General features: G+C 34.6%; 1 protein-coding gene across 4 annotated transcripts in view; it reads left to right on the plus strand.

Annotated features, from left to right (window-relative positions):
- TTLL11 (tubulin tyrosine ligase like 11) overlaps positions 1-17,464 on the plus strand; it is a 301,263-nt gene that overhangs the window by 58,760 nt on the left and 225,039 nt on the right. For all 4 annotated transcript variants that reach the window (XR_012473656.1, XM_074211653.1, XM_074211655.1 and 1 more), the window contains exon 3: positions 9,194-9,327. Coding sequence is in view for 3 of the 4 variants with exons in the window: in XM_074211653.1 (XP_074067754.1) it covers positions 9,194-9,327 (134 nt within the window). In the remaining variant the exon portion in view is untranslated. The remainder of the gene's footprint in view (positions 1-9,193; positions 9,328-17,464) is intronic.

The raw sequence follows: 17,464 nt of genomic DNA on the forward strand, positions 1-17,464 counted from the left end.
GTGTATATATATATATATATATATATATATATATATATATATATACTATACAAACACAGGAATTGGTATAATCTAAGAAAATTACAAGGTGGATGGAAGGTGGTCTTAGTGGGAAGGCAGAAGGTACTGGGGCAGAGTTGGGTTAGAGTTCTGGAGAAGATAGTACTTGAACTCAGTCTTAAAAGGAACCAGGAATTTTATATGGTGGAGGTTAGGAAGGAGCACATTCCAGGAATGGGGGACAGACAGAACAAAGACATGGATATGGGAGATGGAAGGTGGAGTGCCATGGTATGAGAAATAGCAAAGTAGTCCCGTCTGATTGAACTGTAAAATTTAAAGGATGGAAAAATGGATTAAAAGACTAGAAAGATAGGAAAGGACCAGGTTATAAAGATCTTTAAGTGTCGAATTTATATTTCATCTTTGAGATAATGGAGAGTCACTGAGTTAACTGAGCAGTGGAGTAACATAATCAGACCTACACTTTAGGAAGTTTATTTTGGCTGTGGAAAGGATGGATAGAAATGACAAGAGACTTGAAGGAAGCAGTCTAATTAGAAGACTTGTAAAAGTAGAGAACTAGGGTAGTTAGCGGTAGCTGTGAGTGGATAGAAGGGGATATATATATATACAAGAGATATTCTAAAGCAGAGATTCTTAACCTTTTTGTGTCATGAATCCCCTTCAACAGTCTGTTGAGTCCTATGTTCTCAGAATAATGCTTTTAAATGAAAAATTACAAAGGAAACTGACTACCTGGGAATTTAGTAATCAAATTATTAAAAATAATATGACAAATCCAAGTTTGAGAAAGAAATGATTAAATTTGGTAACTGGTTGGATAAATGGTATGTGAGAGAAAGGAGAACTGAAGGTGACATTAAGTTGTGAATCTGGGTGACTGAAAGAATGTCAGTACCCTTGATAGTAATAGGGACATTTATAAGAGGAGTGAATTTTGGGAGAAAGATAAGTTTTTTTGCATTTAATTAATTAATTTATTTTTACATTACTACAATCTTGTTGTGAATGTAAACATAATACCCCCTCCTCCCACAAAGATAGAAAAAAGTGAGAGGAATAAAAAAGTATACTTCAGTCTGTGTTCAGATACCATCAGCTTTGTCTCTGGGATGGATTGTATTCTTTATCATAAATCCATCAGAAGTTGCTTAAAAAATATTTTTTTCCTGCAGTTGCTATTGCTAATTGTATTTTCATCCATCCTATTCCTCTCCACCACCATTTATTCTATTCTCTCCCCCCTTTCTCCATGTTCCTCTTCAAAAGTGTGCTGTATTTGACTTCCCTCTCCCCAAATCTTCCCTCTCTGCTATCATTTACACCCCACTCCCCACCCTCCCTGCCCTCCCCGTCCCCCTTTTCCCAACCCATTTCTCTCCATTTCCCCCTCTAGGGTAAGATAGATTTCTACACCCTATTGAGTATGTATGTTATTTCCTCTATGAATCACTTCCAATGAGAATGAAGGCTCACTCATGCCACCCCAATTTTCAATTCATTGCAAAAGCCTTTTCTTGCCTTTCTTAATGTGAAATATCTTAGCCCATTCTACCCTTCCTTTCCCTTTCTCTTAGTACATTCCTTTCTCGCCCATTAACCCCATCTTTATAATGTATTATACCTTCATATTAAGCTCCCTCCTGTGCCTTGTCTATATATATGCTCCTTTTAACTGCTCTTTTAAAAAATAGGTTCATATGAGTTATTAATATCTTCTTTCCATGTAGTAATACATGCAGTTCAATATCATTTAAATCCATCATAATTTGCCTTTCCCAGCCACCCTCTCTATGCTTCACCTGAGTCTTGTACTTGAAGATCAAATTTTCTGTTCAGCTCTGATCATTTCAACAGGAAAGTCTGTTTCATGTCTCTTTTTCCCTGAAAGAAGAAGTTCAGCTTTGCTGGATAGTTGATTATCAGTTGTAATCCAAGTTCTTTTTGCCTCCCTGATATTTGAATTGTTTATTTTTGGCTGCTTGTAATATTTTCTCTTTGGCTTGGAAGTTCTGGAATTTGACTATAATATTCCTGGAGTTTTTATTTCGAGATCTCTTTCAGGAGGTGATTGGTGGATTCCCTTCATTTCTATTTTATCAGGGCAATTTTCCTGGAGAATTTCCTGAAAACTGGGCGGCTATGTGGCGCAGTGGATAAAGCACCAGCCCTGGAGTCAGGAGTACCTGGGTTCAAATCCAGTCTCAAACACTTAATAATTACCTAGCTGTGTGGCCTTGGGCAAGCCACTTAACCCCATTTGCCTTGCAAAAACCTAAAAAAAAGAAAATTTTCTGAAAATAAAGTCTAGGATTTTTCCCTCATGGCTTTCAGGTAGCCCAATAATTTTACAATTATCTCTTCTGGATCTGTTTCCAGGTCAGTTGTTTTTCCAATAAGATATTTCATATTTTCTTCTAGTTTTTCATTCTTTTGGTTTTGTTTTATTGTTTCTTGATTTCTCACAAAGTGTGAATAGAGATGACAATTGAATCCATGATAAGATCACCAAATGAGAGAGTATGAAGAGAAAGGAAATTATACTAGGATAGAACCTTGCAGGGTACCTTCAGTTGGGCAATAACTTGAAGATCAAGCCCAGGGCAATGAAAAGTAACAGACAGGTAAGGGTAACCAAGAGAGAACAGTGATGAAAACCCAAAGAAAAAGAGAAGATTCAGAAAATTGCCAACAACTTCAAATATTGCAGAGTTCCAGAAAGAAGTCATTGAGAAAATACCATTAGATTTGGCTATTAGAAGATCACTGGTAATTTTGGAGAAAATAATTTCAACTGAATAATGAAGTCAGAAGCTAGACATCAGAGAATTTAGACAAGAAGGAGGGAAAAAGAATTGGAGAAATCAATTTGATATAGCCTTTTTGTGACTTCACCTAAGGAGAAGAGACATGTAAGAACAATAGGTGAAGGGTGTGGTAGGATCTAATGAGGCTTTTGAGTGATGGGGAGCTTTGGTAGAAAGAGAAGGAGGCAGTAAGATAGGGACAGACACTCACAGAGAGAAAGAGAGGGAGAGGGAGAGAGAGAGAGAGAGAGAGAGAGAGAGACAGAGAGAGAGAGAGACAGACAGAGAGAGACAGACAGAGAGAGCAAGAAAGGGAGGATGATAAGAGTAGCAATCTGATAAAAGGAGCAGATGGGAATCATGAGTTCTTATAGGGAGATTGGGATTGGTGAAAAGAAGGAATACTTCTCAAAGACTAGAATGACAGAGGATATAGGAGAGATATCTCAGAGGAATGCGAGATGAGGAGGAGAGAAGAGCACTTTCATTTTGTCTCTTTTTTTTGGTAGATGTCCTCAGTCTAGAGTATAGGGAGGCTAGGCTCAGCTAAGGGGCCAGAGGAGGAAGAGCTGTTAGAGAGATGTGGAATAATTGCTATGTTTTATAATTAGGTAATTATTTAGAGAGGAAGAATAATAGAATTGCCTTGTTAAAATTCAGGTTCCAGTTGAGATTACCTGGTATAAATTTTTAGTGGACCTATTTGGCATGGTACTTTTATTTTCTCCAGTTATGTTTAGCAGTGAATGAGGCAGATAATAGGAATAAACAAGGGTTGGGGTCTGACAAGGTTTAATAAGCAATAGGATAAGAATATAGGATTCCGGGGGCAGCTAGGTGACTCAGTAGATAGAACACCAGCCTTGGAGTTAGGAGGACTTGAGTTCAAATATAGCCTCAAACACTTAATAATTACCTAGCTGTGTGACCTTGGGCAAGTTACTTAATCCCATTGCCTTGCAAAAAAAAAACCAAACCAAAAAAAAAAAAGTTAAAAAAAGCATAAAGGATTCCAGAGTAGAGGAAAGTGTAGTGTTGAACTGGTTCAAAAAGGTCTTGAGGATTTTGAAAGAGATGAGAGAGTAGGTAGAGCAGGGAATAATGATTTGGGATGGTATGATGTAATAGACTGAAAGTTTTAGATAAAAAATAGGTTTAACAAGTATAAGGCATAGGGAGATATGAAAAGATAAAATATTAGATTTAGATAAAAGATATGGAGCTTTTTAAAATGGAAGATCATAGATTTAGAGTTGTAATGGATTTAGATGTCATCTAGTCCAAACTTGTCATTTTAAAGTTGAGGAAACTGTTGAGGTCTTAGAAAAATTGTGGTGTGTCCACACTGGTAGCAAGTATGAAGATTTGAATCAAGGACCAAATCCTGAAGTCTTTCTGACACCTGTTAGACTAAGAGCAAGACACTTAACTTTTCTGAATTCCATAACTTATTTTCTGTACTGATCTAATTTTTCATATGCTCAAATATACTATGTACCTTTTTATTGTGAGGGTCAAATGAGATAGCTTATGTAAGGTGTTTTGTAAACTTGAAAGTAACATATAAACTTTAGCTTTTGGTCCCACTCTCCCTTTTATCATTATTTGTACACAGATCTTTCTCCTGATGATATAATAAACTATTTGGGAACAATATATGTATGTTTCTTCTCAGTGTGTTGTACCTAGCTGGTATAATGGTACACTGGTATAATGGAAAGAGTTCTGGACTTGGGGTTAAGATGGTCTTGGGTTGGAATTCTTCCTCTAACATTTACTATGTGAACATGGAGGAGCATTTAATCTTTTTGAGCCTCATTTCTCTTATCTGTAAAATAGGAACAATATTATCTTATGGGTTGTGAGAAACAAATGAAATAATGTCTATAAACTGTTTTGTAAGCTTTAAATTACTATACAAATATTTTTCAATTGTTATTGTTTTCATTATTAATTTTTTGTTGAATTGAATTTTATTTTATTCCAAGTGGAAAGATCACAGCCTCTCTGAATCTCTGTTTTAGCATCTGTAAATGAGGAGCTTGGGCTATGTACTAAGGTTCCTCCCAAATCTAAATTCTGATTCTATATCCCTTCCATGCATGGTATAAATATTGGATCTCTGTTATGTTGCTTTTAAGCTAAAGGAATTTTGAGATTTTTAATATAAGATCAAGAAAGGGAATCATACATTAAACCAGCAATATGGTTTAATTGGATAAATAGGTCCAGAAAACTTTAATTTTGAGAATTGACTTTAAATAGTACCCACTGTTTAGCCTCTGAACCTATTTCTTGAAACTTCTGTTTTAATTGGGGGAAAAGGAAAGCATTGTCCATTTTTCCAAACTCTAGTCAAGTCTTATAAAATCTTGAAGTCATGTCCTTAGGGAGGTGTCTCTAGTATTGAAGAATTCATGTTAGAGTTCAGCTTATTTTAACCACCCTGTCTTTTTTAAGCTCCTTGATTTCTTTCTTAATCCTTTCCAATAGTCTTCTTTTTTTTTAGGTTTTTTTTTGCAAGGGGTTAAGTGGCTTGCCCAAGGCCACACAGCTAGGCAATTATTAAGTGTCTGAGACTGGATTTGAACCCAGGTACTCCTGACTCCGGGGCCGGTGCTTTATCCACTACACCACCTAGCCACCCTCCAATAGTCTTCTAAAGAAAAGCTAAGAATTGAAGTATTGGCAACTCTAAGCTCTGCTCTTTCAGATTTATTGCTTTGGTTTATTATGCTGTATGAGTCAAAAAGTTCCATGTGTTAAAAACTTTATCCTCTTAATTCACTTTTTGCTCCCAGGGCCTAGACACTTGTGTGACTTTAGGAAAATAATTTCAGCTTGGTGGACCTTAGTTTTCTTATTTATAAAAAGAGGTCATTGGAATAGATGATCTCTATGACATCTATGATGTCACTTCCATCACTAAACTTTTGATTTATATTCTAAGGCTGTGTTCATATTTCCAAAAATGGCAGTATATTGTAATGAAAAAAAAATACCAGATTTGGAGTTGAGAGACCACATCCCCCACTTTGTAGTTTGCAATGATGGATAGTCACTTTAATTTATAAGACTTAGTTTTCTCATTCATAAATAGGAATAATGATAGCTTGTATATTTATCTCACAGGGTTTTTGTGGGGATTGAATGAGATATAATTGATATGTATCATAATGTAGGTCTTAAAGTTTTGTATAAATGTAAGCTAAGGAGAGGCAACTTGGCATAGTAGCTAGAGAAACAACTTCAAAACGAGGTAAACTGGGGTTCAAATACCAGATTTGGAGTTGAGAGACCACATCCCCCACTTTGTAGTTTGCAATGATGGATAGTCACTTTAATTTATAAGACTTAGTTTTCTCATTCATAAATAGGAATAATGATAGCTTGTATATTTATCTCATAGGGTTTTTGTGGGGATTGAATGAGATATAATTGATATGTATCATAATGTAGGTCTTAAAATTTTGTATAAATGTAAGCTAAGGAGAGGCAACTTGGCATAGTAGCTAGAGAAACAACTTCAAAATGAGGTAAACTGGGGTTTAGATCCCACTTTTGACATATATGGGCCTGAGCAAGTCATTTAATATATAATTCTGGGTAACTTTCTTTTTTTCTTTTTTTTTAAGGTTTTTTTTTTTTTTTGCAAGGCAAATGCAGTTAAGTGGCTTGTCCAAGGCCACACAGCTAGGTAATTATTAAGTGTCTGAGGCCGGATTTGAACCCAGGTACTCCTGGCTCCAGGGCCAGTGCTTTATGCACTGTGCCACCTAGCCGCCCCTCTGGGTAACTTTCTAAGTTGTTTATCCTTCTTAATGGAAGAGGACTATGTCATCACATACATAATGACATGACTTGCACATTATATGAGGAGAGTGTTGTGTAAAGACATCCTTCTCCCTACCTTTTCCAGAACCATATTACCTGTTAGTCTAATTTGAAAGAAACAAGACTATTGGTGATGAGATGCTGGGGGGAGGGGTCCTTGACCTTGTGAATATGATTTCCCTCCCCTATTAGCAAGGCACTTCAGCACCAAGCAAAGTGTAAGTATGTGATTCTCTGGTGACAATTTGGTGACATCCAAATCTGTCTCTTGATGGACTAATTGTCAGCGAATCTAGGCCTTTCACTTTGTAAGAGAATAAGTTACAAAGAATCTTTGGTAGAGACAGTTTCTTCTCTTAGGAGATTCGTTATAGCAATGAAGTCATATGTTTAGTCCTTATGGCTGTTATTTTAACACTCTGCAAAGCATATTAGATGCTATTTATTTGAAGTTTAAGCTAATTCTGACTTGCTAAGCTTTTGAGGCATTTTAAATTTAAATTTTTAAGTATTAAAAATTTAACTCTTTAGAAATCTTTTTTTTGGGGGGTGGCTAGTTGGAAAGTGGATAGAGCACCAGTCCTGGAGTCAGGCGTACCTGAGTTCAAATCCGGCCTCAGACACTTAATAATTACCTAGCTGTGTGGCCTTGGGCAAGTCACTTAACCCCATTTGCCTTGAAAAAAAATTAAAAAATCTTTTTTTAGTCATACATTTTGTTCATATTTTCCTCCATGTTTTGTCTAAGGCACAAGATAGGATTATTCAGAATCAGTTGGTGTTGGTGTCTCATATCCCATTTAATATTAGGAAATGTGATAAATTCAAAAGTTATTTAAATATCTATATGTTATGGATAGATTGTGGGAGTTATTATTCTCAAATCAGTTCAATTTAACAACTTTTTATCAAGGCAAGATGAATGCATCATAGTTCTAGCCATCCTATGAGCCCTTAACCTATAGTCTGATAAGGGAGTTAGGACAGAGACCCCAAAAATAAAATAAATAGGACATGCTAAATGTACAATAGCAATATAGGGCTAAAGAAGGATATATCATTTTTACCTGAAGGAAATCAGGGGAGACTTTTTGGAGGATATAATAATTGGAAACTTTGAAAAACAGGTTAAGATTTCAGTGGGTAGAGATGTTGGGGGAGGGAGGAGTATATTTAAGGATCCCTAAGAAGAACATATCCTGAAGGTAGATAATTTAAGAAATTTGACTTTTAAGTGCACTCTCCCCTTATCAGTGGTATTAGGTTGCTTCCTTCTATGTGCCTATCCATCCATGGTCCTGATGATGGTGGTGGTTGTTTGCTCATGAATACTAAAGACTTTTGGACTTTGCCATTCATCTTGCCACTGAACTTTTAGGCCCTCCAAGCCCTTCCATCTGCCCTTTATGTATTCTCTTCCTCAATTACAATGTTAACTCCTTGAGAGCAGGGACTTTCTTCTTTTCTATTTGTATTCCTTATACAGTATAACACTTGGTATACATTTTAAGCACATGATAAATACTTTTTCATTTATTCATCTTCAACTGAATGTTCACAAGTTTTATGAACCCAACATCTCCAAACAACTCATTTTCTCTTTCCTCAAATTCTTCTCCTCTTCAAAATTTCTCTGTTTCTGTTAAGGGCACCCCCATATTTCCAGTCTCCCATGTTTGTAACCTTGAAATCAACCTCAGCTCTTCACTCTTTGTCATCCCTCAATAGTTAACTCTACCTCTACATTATATCTCATGTCTACCTCATTCTCTTCACTCATACAGCTATTATTCTTGTTCAGACCCTTGTCATGCTTTGCTTGGATTATTGTCTCCTAAATGTCCTCCCTACTTCTAGCCTCTCTTCTTATCAGACCATTCTCCACACAGCTGCCAAATTGATATTCTCAAAGCATAAGTCTGACCATGCCATTCAAGAAAGTCTAGGGTTTTCATTTTATTTGTAAGATAAAATATTAAATTCCTGTATTTGACTTTCCAAACCAACTTATTGCATGTTATTTTCTATGTTCTAACAAATTAGCCTATTTGACATTGATTATAGACTCTGTTCTATCTCCTGTCTTTGTGCCTTTGCCTGGAATGCAATTCCCTCCCTATGTCTGTAGCTTAACCCTCCTAACTTCCTGCAAAGTTTAACTCATGTCACATCCTACTTGAGGCCCATCTAAGCACGCTAGTTGTTGGCACCCTCCCTATAGAAATTACTTTTTTATATATAAAATATATTTTATATTATTTAGATATAGAGTATATATGTAATATATTGATATATAATGTAATATATGCATGTCATTTGTAGGCAGTGCTGTCATCAACTTCAATATTTTCTCAATTCTGTTTAAAAAAATAATGTTGAGTGGAGGACTTTATAGGGTAAGTCACTGAACACTGACATATAGAAAATTATATTCTTAGGTCTAAGATTCTCTGCTAATGTAGAAGGCCCCCTCCCCACAGTACTACTACATTTATAATGTTCTTTTTCCTCTTTTTTCCTCCTACCAGGCATGACAGAAATGGTGCGGAAAATTACTCTGAGCCGAGCTGTGAGAATCATGCAAGATCTCTTTCCTGAGGAATACAACTTCTATCCTCGCTCATGGATTTTGCCTGATGAATTCCAACTCTTTGTTGCTCAGGTAGATCTCATTCTGAGGACATTCTAAAATCACAACCTATATCTGTGTCTAGGGAAATTTTGGTCACAATTATTAATATGATAGTGTTCTAAGACTGTCTTTGCATATTTCCACTCAACAAACAGGCAGTTCATCTAATAAAAATGTATTTAGTTCATATTGTGTACCTATGTATATGTTTGTGAAATGCATGGTTCTGGGAAGTAGGGAGACATACAAGAATAAATAGAAGTTTCAAGTCTAGTAATGGGGTTAAGGCATAAATTCAGGTAAATACCACACAAATTTGAAAATGAGCATTGATCTTGTAATTAATTAAACTAGGGTTCAAATTTCACCTCCAGTACTTAGTAGTTGTATGATATAGACAAGTCTTTTAACATTTCTGAGCTTCAGTTTCTTGATATATAAGATTAGGGATATTGGTAGTACCTATTTCATAGAAGTGCAATAAGTAGAGGATATAAAGCATTTTGCAAATTTTCAAGAGTTATATGAGTGCCAGTTGGTGTTGTTATCATTAAAAATAACTGTTTACTCCTCTATGAGGCTTTATAAGTTATAGATAACTTTTTCTCACAATAGTCTTGATTAGGTGTAGGTAGTTAAAGTATTATCTCTATTTTATGAATGGGGAAAACTGTATCCCAAAGAGGTTCTATGAGTTTCTGAAAGTCAAAATCATAATCAAAGTAAACTGTCAAATTCATATCTGCTGACTCCATTACATCACTGTGTACACTGTGAGAAAGGAAGGGAAAGTGGAGCCAAATGACCTGCATTCAAATCCTGTCTCTCTCAATTTCTCTGATTAGTAGTTTTCTCCTCTGTAAAATAGAAGAGAAGATTATATAACTTTAATGACTCCTTCCTGCTCTAATCCTGTTACTCTACTTTAAGTCAGGGAGACACTTCAGGAAATGATTCTAAATAGAAATTATTCAGTGTGGGAGATAGCAGACTGTAGTGCAAGGAGTACTGAAACTGGGATCTTTTCCTGGTATGGCCATAACTGACCCTGGGATCTTGGACAAGTTGCTTAAATTTTCTGGTCTTAATTCTTTCATCAATAAGAAGAGAGTTTTGAAGTATATGTTTCCATCTTTGAAATTCTATGATTCTATGTTCAAGCATTCTATGTTGTAAGGTCCCTTCCAGTTTTGTTATTCTATGATTGTGTTCTAAAATTCTAAATTCTAAAGTTGTTTTGAGTTTTGATATGTTCTAATATTCTGTGTTTTAATGTATGAAGTTCACCCTAATTTTGGAATTCTATCTCTTTAATATTTGTTATTCAAAACATATCAATTTTCTCATATGGAAAATTATGGAGGATAATGCTTGAACTAGCTAGCTCTTTGGTAGAATATCAGAGCACTATTTTTTTTTTCTGCTGATCCAGTAGAAAAGTCTCAGCTTTAACTCTATATCCTTTTCATATTTCCACAACAGAGCAAATGAATGCCACAGCTAGTATCAAGTTAACAAGCATGATATGACATGCACAATATGCTAAGGGGTATAAAAGGGCACAAACCAATCCCTATTCTCAAAGAATTACAGTCTAATGGAGGAGACAATATGCCAGCAACTATGTAAAAGTAAGATATGTGCAGGCAAATGGGAGATAATCTTAGAAGGAAGGCTCTAAAATTAAATACTGAAAAAGGTTTCTTATGGAAGATAGTTTTAGCTGAGCCTTGGAGGAAGCCAGGGAAGCCAAGAGGAGGAGATAGGGAAGGAAAAAATTTTAGATCTAGGAAACAATATATGAAAATGGCCTGGAGATAGAGAAAATGGGTCTCACTCAAGGAACAAAAAATAGATCAGTGCCACTGAAACATTGAATTCTTGGAGCAGGAGTTGACAGGAGTCAGATGTTATATTGTAAAGGTGGGAAGGGGCAGGCATATGAAGGGCTTTTAAAGTTAATCAGTATTTAATATTTGATACTGGAGGCATTATATAGCCACTAGAGTTGATTACGTCAGGAATGGGGCTGGTGTCAAGGTCAGATCTATGACTTAGGAAGGACAATTTGACAGCTGAATAGAAGATGAACTGGATTAGGGAGAGGTTTGAGTTGGGAAAATTAATTAGGTAGGGGAGAGAGGGGTATATGTGGGTAGATAGATAGATAGATAGATAGATAAATAGATAGATAGATAGATAGACAGAAGTTGACAATTAATTGGATATGGGAGGAGTGAATTGAGGAAGATACCTAGGTTTGGGGCCTGGGTTTACTGGCAGGATGGTAGTATACTCAATATTAATTAGAAAGTTGGGAAGAGGGTAAGGGATTTGAAGAGAAAGATCAGTTCAATTTTAGATATGTTGAGTTTAAAATGTCTAAGGCATCCAATTTAAGTTGTCTAATAGGTAGTTGGACATATGTGACTGGAGGTAAGGAGAGAAGTTAGGGCTGAATGAATCAGTTTTAGAATAAAAATTTAGAGATGATAATTGAAATCATGGAAGCTACTGAGATCACCCAGTAATGTAATTTAAAGATTCAAGAGAAGAGGATCCATGATAGGGCTTTGTGTGGATCCCCCAATGTTAGGAGGCATAACCTGGATAAAGATCCAGTAAAGAAGACAAACCTAGGTCTCTCTTGATCCTAAACCCAACATTCTTCTTTTTTTCCAATTGATATTTTATTTTATTTTTCCAATTACATGTTATGAAAGTCTTTCAACATTCATCCCACGTACATATGCATATTTTTAAGTTTCATAATTTCCTTCCACCCTCTCTCCCTCTCTTCCCCTCTGTGGAGAAAAGTCTAGTGAATATTGTACATATGCGTATGTATTTAACGTATTTACAGATTAGTCATTTTTTGTACGAGTAATTAGGATTAGGGAAAAGAAAGAAACTCATGAGAAGAAAGAAATACATAGAGAAATTTTTAAAAAATGAATATAAGGGGCAGCTAGGTGGCACAGTGGATAGAGCATCAACCCTGGAGTCAGGAGTACCTGAGTTCAAATCTGGCCTCAGACACTTAATAATTACCTAGCTGTTTGGCCTTGGGCAAGCCACCTAACCCCATTGCCTTGCAAACACCTAAAAAAAAGTGAATGTGAGTGTTTATTCAGATTCTGTAGGGTTTTTTTGTTTTGTTTTTCTTCCTCCAGATGGGGATAGCATTGTACATAGTCGATCTCCTGGGGTTGTCCTAGCTCTCTGAAAGGCTGAGAGCTACATGCATCAAGTTTGATCAATGTTATTAATGTGTACAATGTTCTGTTCCCTTTGCTCAGCCTCAGTTCCCATATTTCATTCCATGCTTCTCTTAAGAGTCTGATCATTGATGATTTCTCATAGAACAATAGAACTCCATGACATTCATATATCATAACTTGTCCAACCACTCCCCAGTTGAAGGGCATCTTCTCAGTTTCTAATTCTTTGTCACTGCAAAAGAGCTGCCATGAATATTTTGGAACATGTGTGACATTTTCCATTTTTTATGATTTTTTTCTGGATATAGACCTAGTATTGGCACTGCTGGATCAAAGGGTATGAACAGTTTTATTTCTCTTTGGCAAAGTTCCATATTGTTTTTCCAGAAAGCTTGGATCAGGTCATAACTCCACCAATGGTGCATTAATGTCCCAAACTTCCCACAACTTCTCCAACATTGGTAATTTTACCTTTTTATCATCTTGGCCAATCTGATAGGTATGAGGTGGAACCTCATAGTTTTAATTTGCATTGCCCTAATCAGTAATGATTTGGATAATTTTTTTATATGATTATATGTAACTTTAATTTCTTCATTTGAAAACTATTCATATCCTTTGAACATTTAGCAATTGGGGAATGACTTGTAACCTTATAAATTTGAGGTAATCCTCTATAAATTTTAGAAACCTTTATCAGAACCCCTAGATGTGAAAAATTATTTCTCAACTTTCCATTTTCCTTCTAATTTTGATAGTCTAAAACCTTTTTTAATTTAATATAGTCAAAATCATCCATTTTGCAATTTACAATATACTCTATTTCTTTCTTGGGCATAAATTTCTCCCCTTTTCATAGATCTGATGTAATATTTTTGGTTCTGTTAATTGGTCCATGGTGTTGCACTTTTTGTCTAAATCTTGTTTTGGTATAGGGTGTGAGATATGGTTCTATGCCATACTATTTTCCAGTTTTTCTAACAATTTTTGTCAAATAGTGAGCTCTTATTCCAGAAATTTACGTCTTTGGGTTTGTCAAACAGTAGTCATTTACTACTGTTTCTTTTGAACCTGTCCTAATCCACTGATCTATTACTCTATTTCTTAACCAGTACCAGGCAGTTTTGATGACTACTGTTTTATAGTATAGTTTTAGATCTGATAAAGCAAGGCCATTTTCCTTTATATTTTTTTCATCAGTTCCTTTGATATTCTTGACCTTTTGTTGCTCCAGATGAATTTTGTTGCTATTTTTTCTAACTCATTAAAATAGTTATTTGGTAGTTTTAATTGGTATGGCACAGAATAAGCAATTTAATTTGGGTAGAATTATCATTTTTATTATATTAGCTTGACCTAACCATGAGCAATTGACATTTTTCCACTTGTTTAGATCTGACTTTATTTGTATGAAAAGTGCTTTGTAATTGTGTTCATACAGTTTCTGGGTTTTTCTTGGGAGGTAGATTCCCAAGTATTTAATGTTTGCAGTTATTCTAAATGGAATTTCTCTTCCTGTCTCTTGCCTTTGGACTTTGTGGTTCATATATAGAAATGCTGATGATTTATGTGGGTTTATTTTATATCCTGCTACTTTGCTGAATTTACTTGTTTCAAGTAGTTTTTTAGATAATTTTATTGTGTTTTCTAAATATAATGTCATATCATCTGCAATGAGTAAAAACTTTGCATTCTCATTGCCAATTCTGATTCCTTCAATTTCTTTTTCTTCTCTTATTGTTAAAGTTAACATTTCTAACACTATATTGAATAGTAATGGTGATTATGAGCTTCCTTGTTTCAACCCTGATCTTCTTGAAAATGCTCCTAGTTTATCCCCATTATGTATCATATTTGTTGGTGGTTTTAAATACATACTGCTTATTATTTTAAGGAAAACTTCATTTATTCCTGTGCTTTCTCATGTTTTTAATAGGAATAGATGTATTTTATCAAAGGCTTTTTCAGCATCTTTTGAAATAATCATATGATTTTTATTGCTTTTGTTATTGATATGTTCAATTATGTTGAATGTTTTCCTAATATTGAACCATCCCTGCCTACCTGGTATAAATCCTACCTGATCATAGTGTATTATCTTAGTAATACTTTGCTGTCATCTCTTTGCTAAAATTTTATTTAAGATTTTTATATCAATGTTCATTAGAGAGGTTGGTCTATAATTTTCTTTGTTTTGATACTTTCTGGTTTAGGTATCAGCACTACATTGATGGCATAAAAGAAATTTGATAGAACTCCTTCTTCTCCTAGTTTATGTAGAATTCACTTGTAAATCCTTCTGGACCTGGAGACTTTTTCTTAGGGAGTTTGTTGATGGTTTCCTCATTTTCTTCATTTTCTTTTTTCTAAAATTGGGTTACTTATTTCCTCTTCTGTTAATTTGAGCAGTTTGTATTTTTATAAATATTCATACATTTCACTCAGGTTATCAAATTTACTGGCATACTGTTTCATAAAGTAGCTCTGAATTATGTCTTTAATTTCCTCTTCATTGATAGTTCACTCTTTTCATTTTTGGTACTAGTAATTCAGTTTTCTTTTTTAAATCAGATTGACCAAAGATTCAACTATTTTATTGGTTTTTTTACATAAAACCAACTCTTAGTTTTATTTATTAGACCAATGATTTTCTTGTTTTCAATTTTATTAATCTCTCCCTTGATTTTCAGAATTTCTAATTTGATGTTTAATTGGGGATCTTTAATATGTTCTTTTTCTAGTTTTTTTAGTTGCATAACTAAGGAATTGATCTCCTCTTTCTCTATTTCGTTCATATAAGCATTTAGAGATATAAATTTTTGCCCAAAACTGCTTTGACTACATCCTATAAATTTTTGTTATCATTGTTATCATTTTCTTGGAGAAAATGATTGATTATTTCTGTGATTTGTTGTTTGGTCCATTTATTATTTAAAATTAAGTTATTTAGTTTTCAATTAATTTTTTGGTTTATCTGTTCATGGCTCTTTATTACATGTAATTTTAAAATTACATCATGATGTGAAATGTATGCATTTCTAATTTCTACCTTTCTGCATTTGATTGTTAGGTTTATATGCCCTAGTATGTGGGCAGTTTTGGTATAGGTACCATATACTACAGAGAAAAAGGTATAATCTTTTCTATATCCATTCAGTTTTCTCCAGAGGTCTATCATATTTAAGTTTTCTAAGATTTTATTTACCTTCGTAATTTCCTTCTTTTTTATTTTGTGGTTAGATTTATTTAATTCTTAGAGAAGGAGGTTGAGGCTCCCCATTATTAAAGTTTTGCTGACTATGTCTCCCTGTAATTAATTCACTCAGCTTTACCTCTAAGAATCTGGACACTATACCACTAGGTGCATACAAGTTTAATAATGATGTAACTTCATTGCCTATGGTGTCTTTTGAGAAGATGTAGTTTTCTTCCATATCTCTTTTAATGAGTTCTATTTTTTCTTTTTCTTTGGGATCAAGGACCCTGATTTTTTTTTACTTCATTTGGAGCATAATATATTTTGCTCCAGACTTTTACCTTTACCCTGTGTGTATCTCTTTGCTTCGCATGTGTCTCTTGAAAACAACATACTGTAGGATTGTGTTTTTTAATCCATTCTGCTATTTGCTTCCATTTTATGAGTTTATCCTATTCATATTTACATTAAGATTACAAATTCTGTATTTCCCCATGCTATCGTTCCCCATTTATATTTTTCTCTTTCTTTTCCTCTTATTCCTCCTCACCATAGTTTTAGTCCCATTCTCCTTTAACCTTTCTTTTAAATTTTAACTTTCAGTTTATTTTCATTTATAACCTTCATCTTCTCTTTTATCAGTCTCTTCTTTCTTTCCCTTCCCCCCCTTGCCCCTCACTTCCTACTCTAAAGGGATAGATTTTTAAACCTAAGTGGGGATATCTCTTGTTTTCCCTCTCTGATTCAAATCTTTTGAATAGGATTTACTCAGTGTTCACACCCTCCCTTCTTTCCCTCTTCTATAATAGATCCTTTGTGCCTCTTCACCTGGTGTTATCTACTACTGCCTAGCCTCCTCCTTTTTGTGTTTTTATTGTTTTAACCTTGTCTTACACTTGCATCCTTTTTTTTTCAAATTATACTCAATTTACCTGACCTGATAGAAGTATTATCTATCAAAGGTTGATTAATTGGTTATTTGATTGCTTGATAAGCTCAAAGTGCAATCAAAGTTTGATTGATTGATTGATTGATAAACAACATTGCCTCATAATCACTAAATACCCCTTCCCTCTTTTGTCTCATTAGAAATACACTTCTCAAGAGTCATGAATCACATCAAATTATAATCTTATACCTTTCCTCAATTTCAAGTACCCTCCAAGGACACACAATTCTTATTATGCAAAGTCAAATCATTTCACAAACTATTTGTAACCCCCCCTCCCCTCAGCATACTCTCTTCTACATTCTTCTCCTTTAGCTCACCAACCATTATACTTAAACCCTCATTGACTAAAGTATGAATTAAGATAAGATCACTTCTTAATTTCATTTTGTACAACCCTTCTAAGGAGGTTCCCACCCTCTGCCCCTATGGTACTTCAAAACCTCTAAGTAGTTAATTAAGTAAAGTCATTTTTGATTTAATTAACTATAGAGTCTGTAAGTGCTGTAAGTACTGAGGTGCTCTGAAGGTCTCTCTTAAGAACTTTGTATTTAAATTGCTTCTTTTTTGCTGCTTGTAAAATTTTCTCCTTTACTTGAGAAATCTGGAATTTGACTATGGATAGACCTTATGGTTTTTATCCTGGGGCCTTTTGCTAGATGAGTTCTGTGTATTCTTTCAATGGCTATTCTGTCTTCTTACTCTAGTATATTTGGACAGTTTTCCCTTTTGATTTTTGGAAAGATATTTTCCAGGCTATTTTTTTTAAATCTAGGTCTTCTAGTAGTCCAATAATTTGTA

Source organism: Macrotis lagotis, chromosome 1, assembly GCF_037893015.1.
Source record: "Macrotis lagotis isolate mMagLag1 chromosome 1, bilby.v1.9.chrom.fasta, whole genome shotgun sequence".
NCBI classification, from domain to species: domain Eukaryota; kingdom Metazoa; phylum Chordata; class Mammalia; order Peramelemorphia; family Peramelidae; genus Macrotis; species Macrotis lagotis.